This window comes from Micropterus salmoides, unplaced genomic scaffold (assembly GCF_014851395.1).
Source record: "Micropterus salmoides isolate LMB-PRFRI ecotype aquatic unplaced genomic scaffold, ASM1485139v1 Ms_hic_scaffold_2022, whole genome shotgun sequence".
Classification (NCBI taxonomy): domain Eukaryota; kingdom Metazoa; phylum Chordata; class Actinopteri; order Centrarchiformes; family Centrarchidae; genus Micropterus; species Micropterus salmoides.
The window spans coordinates 1-21,764 of record NW_024041177.1 but is presented as its reverse complement, the minus strand read 5'-3'; the positions used below and the strand labels follow the sequence as shown (position 1 = coordinate 21,764).

Genomic DNA, 21,764 nt, shown 5'->3' with positions numbered 1-21,764 from the left:
CACCCCAGATGGGACTCGAACCCACAATCCCTGGCTTAGGGCCAGTGCCTTATCCATTGGGCCACTGGGCTTCACATCCAGTCAGGTCACCAGTTAGGTGGACATACAGCGGGTTTCACTTCAAAGTAAGGAAAAACTACAGGAAGTACAATAACGTAACAGTGGCCCCTCATCCTACTTGAGCAGGAACAGAGAGAAAACATATATCGACGTATAACGTAATTTTTTCACAATTTCCCTATTTTAACTACTATTACTGATAAAATGCTTTGGTAATAAACACAGAAACTACAATGTGCTCTTTTATTTTAGTTAAAAAGAAAAACAAGAAAAACAAAGAGTAGGGGAGACAGAATACAGAACTAGAAACAAAAAACTGTGACATAGTGCCAAAATGTGTCCATAAGAACAGGGTAAACTTCAACTATTAACTAACAAGAAGTCTTTAGCTCAAAGATGGTACTTGAATAATCCCTGAAGTAAACACACTAATAGTACTAGTACAAGTTGTTCAACATTGTGCAGAACCAATGCTTTGTTTTTGATGCCTACGGAACTTGCCTTATATCCAAATCCTTAGAAGTGGAGAGGGACTGTGTTCAAACATGATTAGTAAATTAGCCCGGCATCTTTAGTTTTTGACATTCATGCATAACTTGCGTGATGCACTTTTAGCACCCAAGTAGATAAGTACATTCTACCACCTCCATTGTGCTACTAGCAGTCAAAAACATAGAAACAGAAATTTTTCACACCTGCATATTCCTGTGGCCTCATTGGTCGATTAATAACCCTCTGGAAGGCAGCTATCCAATCCCGCTGCTCTGCCTCGGTCTCACAGGCAAACAGGAACTTCCTGTCTGGCGTGACAATGGTGATGCCATTGTTCCAGTGGTAGCCCTGTGTGGAGGGGGGCAACCGGCTAGGACAGTGTAGCTGTTCTCCTTACTGCCAATGAACACCTCACCACGGGCATAGGCATCCTAGGAGACAGAAAGAAGGCGTCCTGTAGACAAACTAAGCGATCTGTTAGAACGATAGGAATGGTTGTGAGTGCGTAGCTCTCTTCTTACCAGAGGGTCTTTAAAGTACATGAGTCTTCTGTCATCCATAGTAAACCACCTCTTCTTGAAGCCCTCTGTGTGCTGTAGGAAGAGAGACAATTCAATGTAAAGAGAGAAAACAAAAGCGAGTCAGCAGTGCACTGCAAACTCGTCATAATAGGGCTACAGGCTGTCTGCATGTGTCAACAAGCTGAACCCTTGGCTACTAAAATTGAGTTGGAAACCATTGTACTATACTTAACCCTCAGACATTGGAGTTGGGGAAATGTAACTGAAATTGAGGTGTTTAGAGGGGTAGTAGGATTCAGTAAGTATAACCACATCACAAACCTTTGGACCTGTTTTCTCCATAAAGCCTTCTTTCATGAAGTTTCGGGTTAGTTTGGGTACCAGCTGGAGGAAGACAAGACAACAGAGAATCATATAAAAGCATGCATGTAATATTAAAAGTAATGCTTGTCACATACTGTACAACAAGATGAATTAGTCGAGGGGTTTTTCTTCAATTTTAAAGGGACAAAAACATTCAAAGGTCAACACCTGAAAGTCATCTGCCTTAGGCCAAATGAATAATTCCTCAAATCTGGTGATAATAACAGCACTACACACTGAAACACTGAAAATTGCATAATTCCTGATGTTCCACTTTTGGTTTGGGAAAGCATCGTGACACCTTTGACAAACCATTTCTCGACAACAAGCTCCATGTGTTGTGCGATTAAATCCTCACCTCTTCGTCACTTGCTCCAGGGAAGGCCACCTGTAGGTAGTGGAACCTGGCCGCTCTGATGGCATTGAACCAGTCAACCATCTCCTGTAAAAAAAAAAAAAAAAACCCTCAGCGACAACATATCCTGCTGGAATGCCAACAGTATCTATTCACAGTAAGTACCCAAGGTATTTTGGGTTCTGAGTGAATAATGTGGTGCTTCTTCTCTGATGCCGGTGAAGGTATCTTTTCGACACAGTAAGGTGCAGTCAAAGGCATCTGTGCTGTGTGAATGCTGCAGTGCTGTCAATAACTCCACCACAGAAAAAGAGTGACGGTGACACTGAGTGAACCCAATGAACTCTTTTTGTCACAGCCTTCAGTAACAGAACTCAGCCAGCAGAGGGAGCAGCGCTATTTCTGTATCAGGCCCCACTCACTCTCCTGAATGGGAATATAGTATCTGTATCTTTCTTCTCTCTAATTGTCTCATTTTGGATGGTCTCTCTCCCTCTCTCCCTATTTGGAGAGACAGAGGGCACGGCACACACATACACACACACACACACATTGGATACTCAGTGTTTTGGCTCAATACTTAAAGCTTTTCATCTAGGAACCTCCATAGTAAATCATATGGAAATTATGGGACCTTGCAAACTAAACAACATAACAATACTATAACTGCTTTACTGCAGATACAATGAAAAAAATAAAAACTAAAATACATTAATCTGCATTTCAGTCAGTCAACTTATGTGGAATGGATTCATATGTGAATGTAGTATATACAGCGTTGACATTTGGTGTCTAGGCTCTGACCTCATCGTTCCCCACAAGGAGGCACCAAGCTCAGCACAGCAAGGAGTAGGGAGTGACCATAATTACTTCCCCTACCCCTGGGGGTAGGTATACCCAGACCCTATAGGTGGATGCTGGAGCTTTCAAAATGCTTTACGAACAGCAGCAGCAGCTGCGGCAAGCGCAAGCAGCAAGTGACAGAAGTGAAAGACACTCAGTAACTAGCTTACAGGCTACGCATCATTAGAGTAGAAGGTCATTGTCACTCAGGCTTTCAGCAGTTCTTCTCTGTAATGCTGCCTGGATTCAATTCAAAGCCATTTAAGAAAACAGAGCCAAAATAATAAAACAAAACGTTCAAAAACAACTTACTTCACATTTGACATGCAGTGCAGTCTGCAAGCTGTAGGACAGCAACACATTCTCTAATGTGTTGGCTTTGATCTTTGGAATGAAACAATGCCTATGATGTGAAGTGCTTTCAGTTTTAAGGTTGTTTGAGGTTACTCACATCCAAACTGGTTGCACATTGAGCAAACACCTTTGAATTAAATCTAAAAGTCAGCACTTTACGCTCATAGTCATTATTTATGAGCCAAAACAATGAAAATCTGTCACTATCTAAATACTTTCTGACTGAATTGTAGCTACTGAAGCCACTGATGACACAAATGAGTACAGAAAACCCCCCAAAGAATAAATAAATTAAGGGAATCTTTTATGTACAAGTGTGGTTTAGTACAGCAGACAGCATGCATTATATACTAAATCCACATTAGTGCCATTTGCAGTAAAGGGAGGGAGCAGTCACCCCACCCAGCTTTGAACCAAGGTCAACAAGGTACTAGGGCTGGACGATATGGCCAAAAATGTTATCACGATAAAAAGTTTCATATCTTTCGATATCAGTAATTATCATGATAAGTATCAAATCTTTCTTTCTTTTGAGTTTAAACGCTGATTTTTGCTCCTGAGTAAAAGTTGAAGAAACCTGATGGTTAATTGTGGTATAAACTCTTTTTTTATAGTTAACACTTGAGGCCAAACAGTGGATCACTTCACAAATCTGAGGTAGAACATTTAAAACAATTATGATAACATCTTTGTCAACAAATATGCATGAATAAAATATAGTAAAAGCTTTTTTCAGTCCTTTTTCCTCAACAAAATAAACATCTTAAAAAAAATTAAATCCTAATTCAAGTGATTCAAGTGAATAAAATCAAAAATATATTGAATATTTATTGACCATTTGTTATATTGTTATTGAAACAAATTATATTGTGATAATTATTGTTATTGTTTTATTATCCAGCCCTATAAGGTCATCATACTCTGTATTACTGCAATCTAAGACTTGACAGTGAGCATATAAAAAAGCCATATAAAAAAGCATGTCACTGCATTGTAGAAAACAGATTTTAGAATTCATGAATGTTTTTAAGTGCTTGACAGTGTACCTTAGCATCACTGTGGTAGACAAAGATGTTCCTTGTGCTGTTGTCTTTCAGGTAGGTGATCTGCAGACCACAGGGGTTGCCAATCTTGGCCGGTTGGAAGGTGGCATTGAGGGTCTCAATCTTCATCACTGCTTTGGGATCCCTGGCCTTTGTGGAGGAAGACATGAACAACAAATAGGACATGTCTCACATTCCTGAGTATTACTGGCTTTTACCAAAGAGAAATGTTGCTACTGTAAACACCCTTTAAAATCAACCGTATCATCTTACATCCTGCTTGTTGAAGTATTTCAGCGCTCCCTCCCTCTCCGACAGGATGAACTTTCGGCTGAGAAACTGACCGTTGTCTCTTCCTCGTTTCCATAGAAACCCCTCTCTGTACCCTGGGCAGAGAGAAGGGGGGGGGGGTTGATATCTAAAAGCCATCACAGCAGATGAGATGAGAGATTAAACGGAGGAGGCATTTATAACAGTAATGGTGCGATGTTGTAACTGGTTGGTGTAAAATGATACTTCAGTTAAGCAGAAATCAAAGATCATTTGAAATCTTATTTAGAAGAGGAGGGAGGAGAGAGAGAAAACACAACATCCAAGAAGCAAACAGACGAGAGGGAAGGATTTAGCAGGAAGAGACAGCACACAGAGAGATTTTGTTGTCTCTGTACCAAAGAACATCCTTTTCTATGTTAATGATCTGCTGTTCTATTTATAGCCTGTAATGTCTTCTTCTTCTTCAGTCTATTTTGGTAAAAGGCTCTGCCTACACTCTCTATGTTTCTCTTTTCTCCTCTATTTTGGTCATGCTGTGAAGTGTTTTCTGTTTTAATCCGGATCTATTTTTGTAGCTTAATGGGAAGAAGGTGCCTAAGCATAATCAAGTGGCACTCCAAAGAAGCGACACATTCTTGTTTTAGCAATTTTACTGATGTTATCCAGAGTGTATTATAATGAGTGCCGAATTGTAGAATAAACTTACACTGAAAATGACAAGTGAGGGTTGAAATAGGAGTTAATTTGCCCAGAATGATTATGTGAAAAAATAAAAATAAAAAATAAAATTAATTAATAACACGTTTAAAAGAGAGACTTCTCATGTGAATAAAAGAGGAAGAAATTCACGAGAGGGAAGATCAAATAAGTAACAGGATCTTAACAAGATACCTAAAGTGGTATCCAACCATGTAGATAGTTTTTGTTTCATTTTCTCAGGTTTATTAACAGACCTTGTACTGTTTTTTAGGTACTATTATTCAGTAGAAAGAAGCTCCACTGAAAACTGTTCAGGGTCAGGCTGATGATTATCCATCCAGTAATTAGGATACTGTCCCTGGAAGGATATTTTTTAACATACATTATTAATGGTGTGAATCCGACAAAAAAAACTTGTATTCAACTGCATTGTATTGTTGTGAAGGTAGATATCTCATAGACAGATATCTTAAAACCTGGACAAATAAAACTAAAACTACTGTACATGAAAGTATTTAAATTAATTAATTTGTGTGAACCAGCCTTTTAACTAGGACTTGAGAATTAAAAAACTTGGGGGTAGCAGAACAAGACATGTTTCAACCTTATAAAGTTAGCATGTTAGCAAACAGTTGCCTATTTACACATCTAGCAGACACGGAACAACATTTATTTGAATTTGTGTCTCTGGCCACTTGGTGAACGTGCCTCCTTTGTGGCTCCCTTTTGGTCTCCACAAACTCCTGAGGGAAATATCTGGCTCTTCAGCTGCTAAATGCTCCGCCAGCTAGTTGCTAACTTTGTCTGTGTGCTATGTGTTTGGTGCTGGGCAGGTAGTGTAATGTGGATATATAGGATTTTATTTTTTTTGCTTTGTAGGGTTAAGATTTACTGCAGAGAGAGTGGTAATTCTCTGTGAGTTTGTCACTATGGACGACCCCTTTGACATGCAGTCATTTCAATCATAATTAATGTGAACATTTTTATGTTTAAGTGTAGCTTTAAAGTAAAATTATGTTTGCTCAATGCTTGTCGATGCAACATGAGTTTGTACTGATGGACCTCCTTAGCAGGCTTCATGGTTGATGTGGTTAAAGAACATCAAAAGCCAAAATCTCACAGTATGTACAGAATTTTCCATGTATGCTCATTTAATCCTTCATATGCCTAAATTTCATGTTCACACAATTTCTTTACTCTGCTGATCTATATTCTCCTTATTTAATGCCCACTTCCATTGTTTACCATTGTCTTCTTGTCCTCTGCACTCATTCCACTCCATCTTTGTGTGTGTGTTTCTTTGTGGCTGTGACTTTCTGACATGAAACATTCACCTACACTGGCATTACATCATCGATCAATAGCACTCCTTGTCCCCCACCCTCGTCCTCCTTCTCTGACACTCTTTTTTTCTTCCTCCTATCCTTTGCATACTGGATCAATATTAACATTGGCCGCAGTGGAGGCCAGGTTACTGCCAGTAGTCAGTCTCAGCTAACACACACATCATAGACTGTATGCACGCACACATACGCAGACGTCTAGCACCTCCCAATGAGTTATGAAGACAGCATGAATGCACAAATGGAGATGACAGAATGACTCATTTTATTACTCTCTATGTGCATGTGTGGTTGTGTACGCGTGAGTGCATGGTTCTACCCCGTAACAATAAATGGATGAGGTCACTGCGAGCCAATCACAAAGCTCCACCTTCAACAGGAAGTGAAATGTATACAAATAGACACACACACTCAAATATTGTACACACACGCAGTCAACCAAACACAGACACACGTTGTTTAATGGCTCTATTCTCAGGCAGGGACAATTACAGTGTCACTGTCTGAATATAACGATGGCACTTTAAACTGCAAACATATACGCAACCACTTAGGAGAAGGATGAAAATCCACTGGGAAGTGTTTGTCCAGTGAGTTTTCAAGGTTCTGTTAACTGAAGGGTAAACAACGCAAGACTGTCACAACAACAGAACAGCCATTTTTGCTTCTTTTTTTTGGGGGGGGGGGGGTGGAATCTGTAAATGAGTGTAATTGTGCATGAATGCGTGAATGTTGGTACAGAATTTTCTTTTTTCTCTAATTACCAGCTTGTGACATTAGAAGACACAGGCTATAATGAAATGTAGCAACATGGTAACACTATCTTTATTTGGTGTTATTTGTTGTCTGTATTTAGAAAATTATGATGAGTTTATTTACAGGCTAGTTATAGAAAATTGTTATATAAAAACACTGCTACCTTTTAGCAAAGTTATTAGCATAGAAACGGTGGTGGAAGTCGCCATTTTTTAGTAAAAACGCAAGTGGCAGAGATAAAGGGTTGAGTGAGGAGTGATTCACAATTACGGTAAGTTTAGACTTCAGTGTCACAGAGGTGTTTGTAAAGCTTTTTTCTGAATGCTAAGCATTAACATAACATAACATTTTAATTTCAAATGCATTTCACATTTTGGGAAATAACTTTATTGCCCAGAGTTAGATGAGAAGATTGACACCATTTCCATATCTGCCTAGTAAATACGAAGCTACATCCAGGAGATAGTTTGCTTACCTTAGCTAAGCATTAAGACTAAAAGCAGGGGGAAACAGCTAGCCTGGCTCTGGACTGGTTTGGGCCAAGGCAAACCAGCGGAGCCTCCAGGAAGTCACTGCGCTGCACAAAAAATTGTTCAACACATAGCCCCCCCTAAAACCAAAGCTGAGCCGTACAGAAAGGAGAGTTGAATCAATCTTCTTATCTAGCAATCGTCAAGAAAGCAATATGTCCATCCATCCATCATCAACCGCTTATCCTGAATACAGGGTTGCAGGGAAAGCAAATATGTGTATTTACATAAATGCCAAACTACAGTGTTCATAGCTGAGACCAAGTCCTTTCAATGTACATTTAATCATTAAATAAGTTGTGTGGCCATGCCTTATTTCAGTCAGAGAGGGGTACTAATCATTGAAATCAGCTTGTGCTTGAAAAACAATCAGCTTGGATGATGGTCTTCACAAGTACAACATGTCAGCATGCACATACCTGCAGAGTAAGGCTCCTGTTTTTCGATAAACTCAAACTCATTCCTCTCGTACTTCGCTCTGATCCACTGCTCTCTCAGCAGCCTGGAGACATGGAAAAAACACACACAGTTAGCTTTCACATCAAGTACATACTCACTGACTGACCTGCTCTACACACATCTAGTACGGAATTTTTTCTACACAGTATAGGAACAACAAAGCATCAATAAACATTTGTATTTTGGTATTTTTAACGAAACTAAGCATTTTCAAAAAACTTAACCAGCAAACCCACTTTTAAAAATAATAAAACTAAACTGAACTTGAAAACAAAATGTTAAAACGAAATAAAAATAAAAACTACTGAAAAATGCAAAACTATAACAACCTTGTCACTTCTGATGAGGACCATCAGCTTAGCATTTATTGATTGATTGATACATTGGAATATTTATTTAAATAGTTATAATAGTTTGAGATTTTGTAAAATATGCGTTTTTTCCATTTAGATGAGAAGATCGATATCTCTCTCAAATACCAATCCAGTAAATATAATATAATGCTGCCAGCCAGGTAGCTTAATTTAGAATAAAGACTGGAATGGCTAGCTGTTTCCAACTGTTTCCAGTCTTTAGGTTAGGCTAAGTTACGTGGCTGCTGGCTGTGCTTCATGTTTAACACACCCCCACCAGTGAGGTATCGATCTTCTCATCAAACTGTTAAACTATCACTACAGTGGCAGAGCATTAAACCTTTTTAACACTTCCACTTTGTTGATTTAAGTTTCTTACTTAATCCTGATTCGAAAATAATGAAATAGCCTGTGAGCTCATGTTCTACAACACACATATATCATCACAATGAAACATAATGCATTCAGTGTCTAACACGATCACTGCCTTTGTTTCCACATTTTCTACCAAATCTAATCAAATTTTAGACCAAGTTCAGTGTGATGAGATACAAATGGCAACAGTCAACACGTCACCATGCCAACAATCTCTCTCATCATGTTTCCTTCTTTACCTCAACCTTTCATTCTCTCCTTCACTAGACATTTATCTCTTCTTCTTTTTCTTCTTCTTCTTCTTCTTCTTCAGTAATGAAACAGCCATTCTATTGGCATCAAGGGGTAAAATGTTGCACTCTTTTTCCTTCTACAGTGAGACTGGATCTTAAACACAAGGCCCTGTGGTTCTCAGGGGAGTGGAGCGAGTGAACACAGGCACCATGGCACAGACACTGAGAAAGTCACTGCTCTCTCTCATCTGAGCTTTCTCTCACTCTACCTTTCATAGTGTCTATTTTAATCAAATTCTGTCGGAGGGAGGCACAGAGAGAGAGATGGATGAGAAAGCCTGAAATGTCCAAGAAAAACTGATGTCACTACATCAGCTTATTAAACCAAATAATATGAGGTCGGAAAAGGTATTCTCAGCAGATTCTAAAATATATGATTGTTACATACATATACAGACGGCCTCCAGATAAGATTTAATTTTACGCTTTCAGAACTTTTAAGCTTATGCTTAATTTACCACTCACTGTGATTCACAGTTCTTAAACAACAGGAAATAGTTCAGTGTAAAAGCTTTTTAGGCCATTTACAGTATACACACAAAGAGGAAGAGGAAGTGATATACACAGTCAGAGGAGTGAAACAGTATACTATATTTTCATATACAGTAACAATGTCCCACTGCACTACATGGTGTTAGCATCACTTTCACAATTATCAGTATGCAGCATAACTGCCTCTGCATTCAGCATTTTCTTTTCGCATTCAGTTGCAGGCGGTATGGCCGTAGGACTGTGAGCTCAACAAGAGCCAGGAACCAAACCTCCAAATGAATGATGATAACTTGGCTCTGTGCCTGCCAGATGTGTAATCAGGCAACTATTTGAGAAAATGTTCGCCATATCAGTTTTATGTTGTTGTGCATCAGATTAACACAGGTTTACAAAATAAATAATCATATAAATAAATGAAGTCAGACAAATCAGCCATTTGTGAAATAGTTCAGTAAATTATTATTATTATTAAAAATTAAGTCAACTCACTATTAGGAAATATGTATATTTTCACAGTTTTAGCACCCAAAAAAGACACACCATTTTCTATCTTTTTACGATATATGAAAGAGAAAACATATAAGAAACAACAAAATACAGTTCTAGCTAAACACCAGAAACTGACTGTTACCATATTGAATAACCAGGCATAAAAGGTATTGTAAAATTGACTGTAAAATAAGTTACTGTCTCTAGTACCAGTCTGTGCTTCAAAATTGCTACTGCTAGTGGTAGCCTACTGGGAGTCAGCTCAGTTAGCAAAGTGTTGTCTGTTAGCTTACTACTGAAACAACAATTACTTACTTGCAGTCAGTGTGTGTTGGTCTGTAGTAGAAAGCCGGAACCTTCTGCTCATATTTGGCCTTGGCTGCATTGTTTCCCGTAGCAGCCATCAACTGTGAGGGAGACAGGACAACACAGCCTGGTCATCCAAATACTGTTCCCAGTCAAGCATTCACTTCAATAGAATAGACAGTCGTTTCCTTATTTCAGATGTCCAGATAAATGTTATCTAACAACATATTTAGCCAGCTGTTAACCAGCCACAGTTATTTTATTCTGGATGTTTACATCTGAATTTCAAGATTTGGGAACATACTTGCCATAAACATTTTGAGTAGATCTACACTGTGCAGTTATACAATAATGGCCTATATTTTTACAATCTTATAGAAAGGGTGGAATTTTTAATAAAATTTCTCCTTCAATTGTTACTTTTTTTCAAAATAATAATTTCAAAATAACAAATACCTATATTCATTCCTATGCTACAAAGAAGAAATTCTGAAATAAGATGCTAATAGGAAACACTTTTTAAGCACATTCACATAATAAAAGCCAAGGATGTAAGACCTAGAGAATGGTGACAACAAAACCACAATAGGAAAAAGAAAATAATAACAAAATGAGACAACAGCAAATGCTCTAAAGTATAGAAAATCTTATGTATTATGGAATTTCGTCAGTTGACAATGAGGCCCCCGCATTGCTATGGGATTAATTGTAGAAATGGCTACACCGCCTTGAGACGTGTTCGCCTTCTACCCTCGTTCCCTCCATTGTGCGTTTCATCCAAGGATAATCCCTGAATCCAATCCAGCTGGCTGAATCCCTCAACATGCCTCTCTTATCCTCTGAGGGGCTCTGGAAGGGATGCAGCACTGTGGCGTTTTATTGTGAAGGTCAAATAGCGGCAGAAAATTCAACCGAAAGAAGGAAAGTCACGGAAAGTGACATGTGACACATCTGCTGCCAAAACCGTGATGCATTTGACGCCTCAGATATGACATTTTGAACATGATATCAGTATCATCAAAGCACAAGATCAGGGACATTTTGCATAAGCCCTTCAGCTCAGCATCTACTTGACAGTAGGGTAGAGTGGGGTAACACGCACCCCCTAAGCTCAATGTCTATTTGCTGACACATAAAATAATATTTAGGGTTTTTTGTATCTTGGAAATGGCCATGCTTAGGGTAACATAATATAAAGTAAAATAAATAACTTGCTCTCCCTGCCTTATGTCCGTCCACGTACGCATGTGGAGAGGCAGGGGGTCCCAGAACAGAGCCACACAGCCAAAAATAACTACTGCAAACAATAAAGTATTACTTGACAAAGTTGTCCTGACTGAATTTAGGTATTCGTTTCCCTGCGATTACGCCTGTGACCCACTGGGGTAGGTGTGGTACATACATTCGTAGGCACAACAAAAAATGGATAAATCAGATTCTGTGCGTAGAAATGAGTGTGTGCATGGTTTAAGCACAAAAAGCTTGATAAGCGACGTCTCTGATTTTAAAGTTTTATTGTGTTTTAAGAATTTACCATCTTTTCAGAAATGTACTCTTTTCTTTTCAAGACTTTTTGTAAGTCATTAGGGATCCAAGCAGCAAAGCTGGTTTTGTTATTATTCTTCTTCATTCTTTTTTTCTTTTTCTCCGCTTGTAATGACTCTAAGCAAAGAACTGTCCGTGTTTAGACACACCACCACGTTAGTGCATGTCCTCTCTTATTTCATATAAAAATGATTTATAAATATTTTTATCGAAATGCCCATTTACCTGACTATCAATGAGCAATGGAAAAGCTGTTGCTGTAGGGGGTATAGCTCAGTGGTAGAGCATTTGACTGCAGATCAAGAGGTCCCCAGTTCAAATCTGGGTGCCCCTACCTTTGGCAACAAACAGCATGACTTCCAGTCTCTCATGATTTCAACTTCTTTAAGCGCTCTATCATTGTATAAAACGGTCATATGTACTTTCTGAAGTAATCCACTGAATATGCAGAAAACTCGCCGAAATTGGCATGTAGGTTTCAAATTCCACCCACTACTCGTGGCGCTATACCTTGCGTTTTTGCAATTATCTCGAAAACGGCTTTGTTTGGAGAGGAACTTCTTTCAATATTATAATATCTGCATCTTTTCTCCAATGGTCTTCTGCTCTTAAAATGTCAAATTATACAACTTTTTATCACTTTTCTAAAACCTAAAACTTATTTTTGCAAACTCGTCCCAGACGGTTTCACCAATTGACCTGAAACTTTGGCAGGATCATCTACGGACGTTACACCACCACATTAGTGCATGTCCTCTCTTATTTCATATAAAAATGATTTATAAATATTTTTATCGAAATGCCCATTTACCTGACTATCAATGAGCAATGGAAAAGCTGTTGCTGTAGGGGGTATAGCTCAGTGGTAGAGCATTTGACTGCAGATCAAGAGGTCCCCAGTTCAAATCTGGGTGCCCCCTACCTTTGGCAACAAACAGCATGACATCCAGTCTCTCATGATTTCAAATTCCTTTTCTTCTATCATTGTATAAAACGGTCATACGTACTTTCTGAAGTAATCCACTGAATATGCAGAAAACTCACCGAAATTGGCATGTAGGTTACAAACCACAAAAATAATTAACAACACACCTAAAAACCGGCAAAATGATCAATGATAATCATTGATCATTTTGCCGGTTTGTCAGAATTTTCTCACCAACATCTTGACGGTTCAAATCCCCCGGTGAGCCAGTCAGATGTGCGGACAATGGAGGGTGTTCAGATCATAGTGAGTCTAAGGTGACCATCTTATTTGGATCCCGTGACACTTTCTTCTCATTTTTCTCTGCTAAAAAGACTCTGTGCAGCTTAAACTTTAAATCTAGTAAACACAAAATGTTGCAGGTGGGTTGAACATTTCACCCCGTAGTAAGGTACATATAATGACACTCTCTGATCTCAAAGTGATGCTGTAAAAATCACGTTTGCGTTTCCGCAATTATCTCAAAGTCCAAATTCTTTCATCACTTTAATCCCTTAAGTCTTCTGCATCTGTTCTTCTCCTCTGAAAATGTCAAATGTTGCGTTTATCGTGACTCGCTTAGATACCGATCATTGCTCGCAGCTGTACCTTAAGTAGTTTTTACTTACCAAACTGCTATTTTCCAATGCTGTCCTTCACCCCCTAATAAGGCTATCCTGTTTGGCCGTAAAATGCTTTCACAAGTCATAAAGCCATTCTTCAGAATAAAATGCCTAATTATTTTAGGAAAATTCATCTCAAGACAGTTCCAAGGACTTGACAATCACCTTCCTTCAGTCATCACATCCTCCCTTTGGGACAGGAGGCAAATATCAGAAACACCAGCTGAAGTTTAGTGGCGTCATCACTCTAAGTCATCGTGAAGAAAGACCCCTGTGTGACATTTGGGGCACCTTGTTAAACTCAAGACTATCCAGTATTAGGTAGGTGCGGCTACTTAAGTGGCTGGTAGACAAAAGTGGCTCCTCTGATTGTGGATGTTTTATTGAAGTGGGACCACAATGGCTCCTAAAGTCTCAACAATAAACCCTGCATCTCAAAATAACCCCTTAACTCTTCCAATACAGCAATTACAGTAGGGGGATTTAACAAAGACGACATAAAGCCCTCACTGCCCTTTTTCCTACATTGCAATCAAATCCAGTCATTCAATCACCTAATACTCTTGCTTACATTTTTCCCCATTACATCTTCCCACTCTCCTCTTAAGTCAAATACCCATTACATCCCAATTATTGTCCTCCAACTTCCCTCTATCCTCATGACTAATATCAGCATCACCTCCCCGAAAGTCCTTTTTGTCACCCAGTGGTGGCGTTAAAGCACTGACATGGACCATTGTTTAGGGGCAACTACACCCTTTGCTCAGCAGTGCAAAAGCACATTCCTGACTATTTCTTACAAATGACAACCTCAAAATGTGCATTTCTGCTTTTAAACTTTAGCACAGAACTCCTATTATTTCTCGCTGACATATTTCTGAAGAGGGCATTTTTGCAAGGCACACACCAGCTCAGCTTCTTTTTACTCACAGGAGAAAAGTGTAAATCTCACTAATGGAATAATACTTCATTGATTGCTGTGAGGAAATTCTCTCCTCCCAAAGGGAGGTCAGAGGTCAGCTGAAGATGTCTTGCACAAGGACTAAAGACATTTTGATGCGCTGGTATCACAGCCAATCAAAGCATTTTTAACTGACTGATATTGGCTACATTAAGCCAGATAAAACTCTGATGATTTGTGCCTGTTGTAACCTACTGTTCTCTCCCATCACTGACCTGCAAGTGCCGAGCAAAAAAATAAACAGCAGCCAGCGGATTGAGTTAATGAGATCTGCACCTACGGAATGTGTCAGCAAGCAGAGCAGCTTCGGGTTTCAAAAATCCATCACGTTGCCTTTATTTCAGTGACATGTTTCCGCGTCCTGCTTGGGTCGTCTCCATAGCAACAAAGAAATAATGGCACGGTTTTAGAGATCCCACGGGCTCCATGTTAATATTGCTTGTCTGTATTGTATGCACATTTATACCATTCACATGCTAAATATGCATACTTATATTGCACATACTGGGATGTGCACACAATTAATATGCAGAGTTAAGAATTGTTGGCCTCATGCAAGAACCACTTGTGCAAATGTGTCGATCTTAAAGGCATAGTTTGGGGAAATCCGAGTATTCGCTTTATTGCCGAGAGTTAAATGAGAAGATAAATAACAGTAGCACAGTAAAACGCCTGACAGCTGGTCACACCCAAGAAATGATTACACACTTTTCTTTGTGTTAGTTAGTGAGCTTTAGAGGTGCTGGTAGACAGTTTTTTTTACATGTGCACAGAGCTAGGCCAGATGTTTCTAATATTTATGCTAAGCTAGGCTAAATACAGATATCAGTTTCAGAACAGAATCAGAAATATTATTGATCCTGGGGAGAAATTGAGGAATAAGAGAGTGGTTGATTTTCAGCATGAAAGCGAGATAAGCATACTTCCCACTCATACGTTCTTCAAGAGGAACATATGAGTGAATTTTTGAGTTTAAATATGTTACTAAAACCACTGAAATTGAAATAAATAAATATAATAATCGTAATGCAAAGTTAATACTTGTTTGCCATAGTCTACTGTCTGAATCTGATTCTACTGACAAATTTCAGTAGAATGTTCTCACTCTGTCAGCTACTTCAGTGTCTCTCTGCATGTCACTGCCCAGGTGATCCTCTGTTGCACCTATTTTATTAGATTCTCTACTCCATCTCCTGCCTCTCCATTATTTTTTTTGCATCTAAGATGGGTAAAGTGATACCAGTCAAATATCAAATGTCAGCAGTCCACTGAGCAAAGCGGGAAGTGCTGTTTTGTTTAGGATGTGCACATGTTATTGATATATTTTATTGGGGATTTTGCAATGCGAGTACAATGTATGATTTGCTGTTACTGCTCTACCTCCACCTCGCTGGCATCCCACTGTCCTGGACAGACTTGACCCGGCTGATGTGGGGAATGCTCCGGTGAAGGAGCGAACAGGCCTGGCAAACAAACACACCCAAAGTCAGCGACGCCCAGTCCGGCTCTGCAGGAGGGGAGAGAGAGAACGGGGGAAGAAAGAGAGGGAGAGTCGGGAGAGAGATGACGTAGGGAGAACAAGACACACAGAGGTGAAAGGAGGGGAAGTGAGTTCGGGGAGAAAGAGAGAAGGGAGGAAATGAAATCGGGCAAAGCAGTGCAGGAGAGCGACAGAGAGAGTAGTGGTAGAGATAAAGAGAGATAAAAAAGGACGGGTGAGAAAATCGTGTCATAAAAGCGCTGCAACAAAGAGAACACCAGCTCATGGTTCAGGCTATAAATACCGAAAGTGCTGATGCTGGCGCTGTTAAGGAGTAATAAGAGCAAAGTAAATGAAGCAAATATTACAAGGGACTCTGGTTTAGTGTGTCCCCGCTCATAAAGTAGACCAGGGCAGCAAAATATGATTTTGGGGAAATCCTATTTAGCTTACTGACAGGAAACAGTCCGTCTGAGATCTGATTAGAACTCAGCCGAGGTAGTTATCAGGTTAGTTACATCACCGGACTCCAAAATACACACACACATGCACACCATGCATGCATGCACACAAAAAGACACACACACACACGTGTATGCCCATGCAATATTTGATATTTTAAAAGGAGACAACAGAAAAGAACAAAACACATCCTGACATGCACACATACACACACAGAGCCTGCATAATGCATAACCCAGCCCCTTACCCTAACTTCAACTTAATTCTAACCTGAACCCTGAAACCAAGTCTTGACCCTCAAAAAGCCCTTTAAACATGTGGGGTCCAGCATCTTGGTGACAAGTAAAGTGGAATCTTGGTTTTTGGACCCCACAAATGTAGTAACTGCCTCCCCCCGGCCACACGCACACACACACACAATAAACATCTGTGCACCATATCCCGCTTATTGCCAATATGAGCATGTGAATAAAGGCATTCTTTTCGACTACAGCGTTTGAAAAACCAACAGCCTCATCAGCAGTCAGACAGAATGTGCAAGAAAGGGGGATAAAAGAAGAGCTTTTTTTTCTCTCTCTGCATCGTGATTCAGCAGCAGCAGCAGCAGCAGCAGCAGCAGCAGCATCCGTGGGTGTTCGGCAAAGGTACATTTGAGTCAGTGTATCACACATTGCAGACTTTGATTCTGTCCATGCAAATGAAGTTGTCAAAGTCGGAAGCGCAGAGTGTCGGGGACAGTGACAGAGTGTAGTGTCCGAAAATGACGGAGAGATGAACGTGCAGATTGGAGTTTTGCACTGAAGGCAGAATAATCTGATTGGTGGGAATTAAAGCTCAGTGGGTATATGAAAAGTGAGTCAAGTTTCCAGAGTATGTGTTCACATTTGTCTGTGATGTCTATAACTGGAACTGAAATAAAAATGGAATATCAATGGCTTTTGGACATGGTGATGAAAAGTATAGGGCTGCAACTAATGATTACTTCCACCATCAATTTATCTGAACTTAATGTAAATATTTCCTAAACAAAAACACACCCCACTCAATCCCCATAGACGGAAGGGGGGTGCAGCTTTGTTTGTGGGCCCTCTTCCAGTCACTGAATAATATAGTCAGTAATATTGGTAAAGAAATTAAGTAAAACATCAGAACACTAGTTCACAGTTTATCATTTTAAGCCCTGTATAATATTACTATGAAATAGATTTAGAATACATGTGGTACAGTTTAATACTACTACTCTAAATATTCATTTAGTAACTTATTTTAATTTACATTATCTTAGTATTGATTTATCACATCATATTAACATACATTCTTTTGCAGTTTCTCCACAGCGAGTTTATGATATTTTCCTCTAGGGAAGGGAATTTCATATGATTCCATATCAATAATTATCGTAATAAATATCAAATCATTAAACCTTTAAGTTTAAAGTTGTGGTTTTAAACTAGTCTTTATGGTCAGAACAAACACTTGCCAAACAGTGGATCACTTAACAAATCAAAAGAGGTAGAACATTCAAAACAATTATGATTATTTAACAATTATTCAGCACATATGCAAGAGTAAAATTAAGTAAAATCTTTCTTCAGTCCCTGTTGATCAACAAAATAAATATCTTAATAGAAAAATTAAGTGCTAATTAGTTCTTGATTCAAATGAATTAAATCAGACTTTATTGAACATTTGTTATATTGTTATCGAGATAATTATCATTATTGTTTGATTGCCCAGCCCTATTTCCTCATATGACTGCTCATATAATAACTGTCAGTCTGTGCATCCCGTCCACAGTCTCTTCACATAACAGGGAAGAGATTTGTCTGCAGTCTGCAGCAGCCAAAGCTAAACAGAGTAGGCAGAAAATTCATGAAACAGCCACATCAGTATCACCACACCCAGCTACTAGTTTACCACCAAGAAACAAAAGGCCATGCAAGGCAGTCATCCACACAGTAATCTGCCAAGCAACAACGATTTTACTCGTGGGCCGGCTGCCCTCCATGCCCCCCCCATAAATGTCTTGTTTGTCCAACCAGCAGTCAAAACCTAAAGATATTGTATTTACTATGATATACAACAGAGAAAAACAACAAATCCTCACATTTGAGAGGCTGGAACCTAGATGTTTGGCATTTTTTAGCCACACTAGCACTGTGGCTCTAGGGATGGCAATCCATTAGTCAGTCCACCACTTTGGTCCAGAATGAAATATCTCATACACATTTGGAAGGGCTGCCATGAAATTTGAAAGAAGCCTACTGACTTTTCCTCTAGTGCCACCAGCAGGTCAAATTTTTCAATTAAACTTGCTAAACTAAGTTCATTATCAATACTGTAGTTTTGTAGTCAATGATGATATTAACATTTGATTGATGATACTTTATCAGCCAGCTACACGGTAGCATCGGTCATGCCAATGCATCAGTCAGGCTCTGTTCAAGATGGTGGAATATTTGTGTGTGTATGTGTGTACGATGTATTTGCACACTTGTTTACATGAATAGCGTATGTGTGGCCACGAGCGACTGGGAGTACCATGTCCTCAATGGGCAACACTCCAAAGTAACCACATTCTCTCTCCATCTCACTCTTTGTGCTGCTGCCATTTCTCACACAAGGAGAGCCTCAGCGCGGTGCACCACAGCCATGTGAACACAAATACACACACACATGCACGGACAGTGAGAGCATGTAGCACTCAAGGGAGTCAGATGGGAGCCGACAGAGAGAGAGAGAAGGGGGGAAGACAGCAGGAAAAACCTCCAGCATTCTTGTTTTTCTCTGTCCTCTTGAGGCCGGAGAAAGCATAGATGGAGATGCCACAGAGCCTGAGAAGCAGAGGAGAGGTGAGGGGATGGAGGAGGAGAGGAGGGACAGGGTAGGAAGGGAAGGAAGGAAGAGTGTGGGTTCTTCATCATGCAGAGCGATGATGTGAACTCCCTGGTGATGTTGCACAAAGCACTAGAAATGGCACTTTGATGTGAAGAAATCAGACCTACTGTCCTCTTTGGACAGCAACACCCACACAAATACACACCTCCACAGCCCTGCTGACACGAAAACACACAACCAGCCACTCGGAGGTGAGGTCATCGCTGAGTCAGGCCTTACAGGGAAGCAGACAGCACTCACGGAGATTACTGTGGCCGCATGACTAACTAACCACACACACATAGACACGCACAGGGCTTCTTCTTCTACATGTACGTGGAGGATGTTTCTCAACAGGATTACTGTGAACAACAGATGCACAGTTACAGTGAACAAGAGGTGGAAAACTCTGGTTTTGGTTTGTCTTTACAGTGCATATGCTGTTTGAGGCGTGTTTGTTAAAGAGGCCAAGGAACTGTTGAGAGAAAAGACAACTTTTGCAGGAGTTATGAGACCCGTCAGGTGGAGAGACAACAGAGCCTTTGATTCGACCGCACACGGTTGAAAAAAGAAGTGCCTGTGGCGCTACTGCAGGGAAGATGCGGGAGAAACATATGAGGGGGCATTTAAGCAACGGCAGCCCGTGTGACCGAGAGCATCTGCAGGCAGTTCATTTGTGTGTCTGGAAGTATACACATCAGTCTGTCAGTCATGGGGGGTTAATCACTACATGGGGTCAGCTGAGGTTGTGACCCTCTCATGTCTTGGCTAAACCCCTCAGGCACTAGCACAGGCTTTTACTTTTACGGGACTAGTTCCAGTCCTAACTTCTCAACTTAACCTCTGTTTACCTTCAGCTTTTGAAAATGTCTTTATAAGAAAATCATCAAGGCTTTCTTCATTTCTTAAGGCTGACTTTACAGATGGAATGCATTTGCAAGAGTGAACATTAAATGTGGTATGCGCATTATATTATATTACATATTACTTGCTACCATGCAGAGACATAGGTAAGCATTATTAGGTAGTTTCCAAGTGTTTCCTAATTGATTGCCTGTGTGCTAATGACGTGTGTCCATGTTTTTAATCCTGATTCCCATCCACACGCCTGAAATGTGTCTCTTTAAGTGTCTTGAAAATGTGTCCCTTTCTGCTACATAATCAGAACTGCTTTGGATTATGCCTGTAACCAAACAGCACGTTCTCTTTGAGTGTAATAAAATCTATCCTTTTTTTTTACCCACAGGGTTTCTAAGGCAAAGCACCTTTTTTGTGGTATGCTTAAATGAATCATTGCATAAGTTTATGCAGAGCACTGAAGTTGTGCTTGTAGCTGACTGGCATCAGCTGATTCATTGATGCTTTACCTTTAGTGGTTCAGTCATCAGCTGCTTGGCCACCAGCTGACTAAAAACATTCAATCATATCATAGAGGTGTACAGTATCTTACAACCTATACTCTCTTATCCTATCCATTGGGCAGAGGTATGATCACAGTATCACATTTATGTAGTTTTTTTAAATGAAATTTAACAGTTTTTATTGCCTATTTGTGAATGGGTTGTACACTCACTTCGCTGCTTTTTTGTTTGCTTGTAACAGACACTATGCTGCCAATCCATTGGTTTACGTAGGCTGTGATGCTCATGTGTGCTCCCAAGCCTCTTGCCTACTGATTCTGAACTCTATGGCCTACACCGCAACAACACCACAGCAAACAAAATGGAATCTGCGAACACCAAAGAACGACTAGCTCCCAGCACAACACAGACTGAAACGCAAACTGTAGACCGTCAGGCCAAACAAGAATCAAATCGATGTTGAGCGGAAACAAGGTCAACATATGGGCCTATGCTTTATTTTGGACATATTCCCAGCCCAGAGATGGCTTTCATCCCACTGGACAGGTAAACTAACATTACTGCAAAGCATGTTGTAGCTTGCCAGCTAAATCCAACCAGTTGCTAACGCTATCCATTGCAAAACGCTATAGTTGTAATGGATGTACCGGTATTATGTTAAAGTGTTGATTTTAGCCAGCAAGAAATAGTAAATGCTCTGTACTTGTATAGTGCCTTTCTATTCTTTTTGACCACTGAGCCTAAGTGCTCAAACAGAAACTTTCACAAACATTCACACACTGGCAGAACAGCCAATAGAGGAAATTCAGGGTTCAGTATCTGGCCAAGGACACTTCGACATGCAGCCTGGAGGAGCCGAGCATTAAACTGCCGCCCTTCCACTTAACGGGTAACCCACTCTATCTCCTGAGCCACAGCCTCCCCATATAATGGTATCAAGCAAACGTGTTTCTAAAACCAATTGTAATGCAAGGCAGGGGCAGCCAGCAAGATTAGAAAGAAACCGGCGTTTTTTGCTTTGTAACGTTCAATTTAGATTTATTGTCATTTTACCTCAGGTACACAGCTTCTTCTCCAGTTTCAGTCGCTGTA

General features: G+C 39.9%; 1 protein-coding gene and 2 non-coding genes across 3 annotated transcripts; 2 read left to right on the top strand and 1 right to left on the bottom strand.

Moving 5' to 3' along the window:
* Positions 1–664: 664 nt before the first annotated feature.
* LOC119915266 (arf-GAP with dual PH domain-containing protein 1-like) lies at positions 665–15,996 on the bottom strand. Its single transcript, XM_038734808.1, is given in 10 exon segments — positions 665–917; positions 920–983; positions 1,074–1,145; positions 1,395–1,457; positions 1,795–1,878; positions 4,035–4,181; positions 4,305–4,417; positions 8,052–8,134; positions 10,409–10,500; positions 15,873–15,996. Coding segments are annotated over 9 exon segments (915 nt in total). The 5' UTR covers positions 10,498–10,500; positions 15,873–15,996; the 3' UTR covers positions 665–717.
* Positions 12,207–12,278, top strand: trnac-gca. Its single transcript has one exon. It is a non-coding gene; the product is annotated as a tRNA-Cys (tRNA).
* Positions 12,793–12,864, top strand: trnac-gca. The gene has a single exon. It is a non-coding gene; the product is annotated as a tRNA-Cys (tRNA).
* Positions 15,997–21,764: the final 5,768 nt, after the last annotated feature.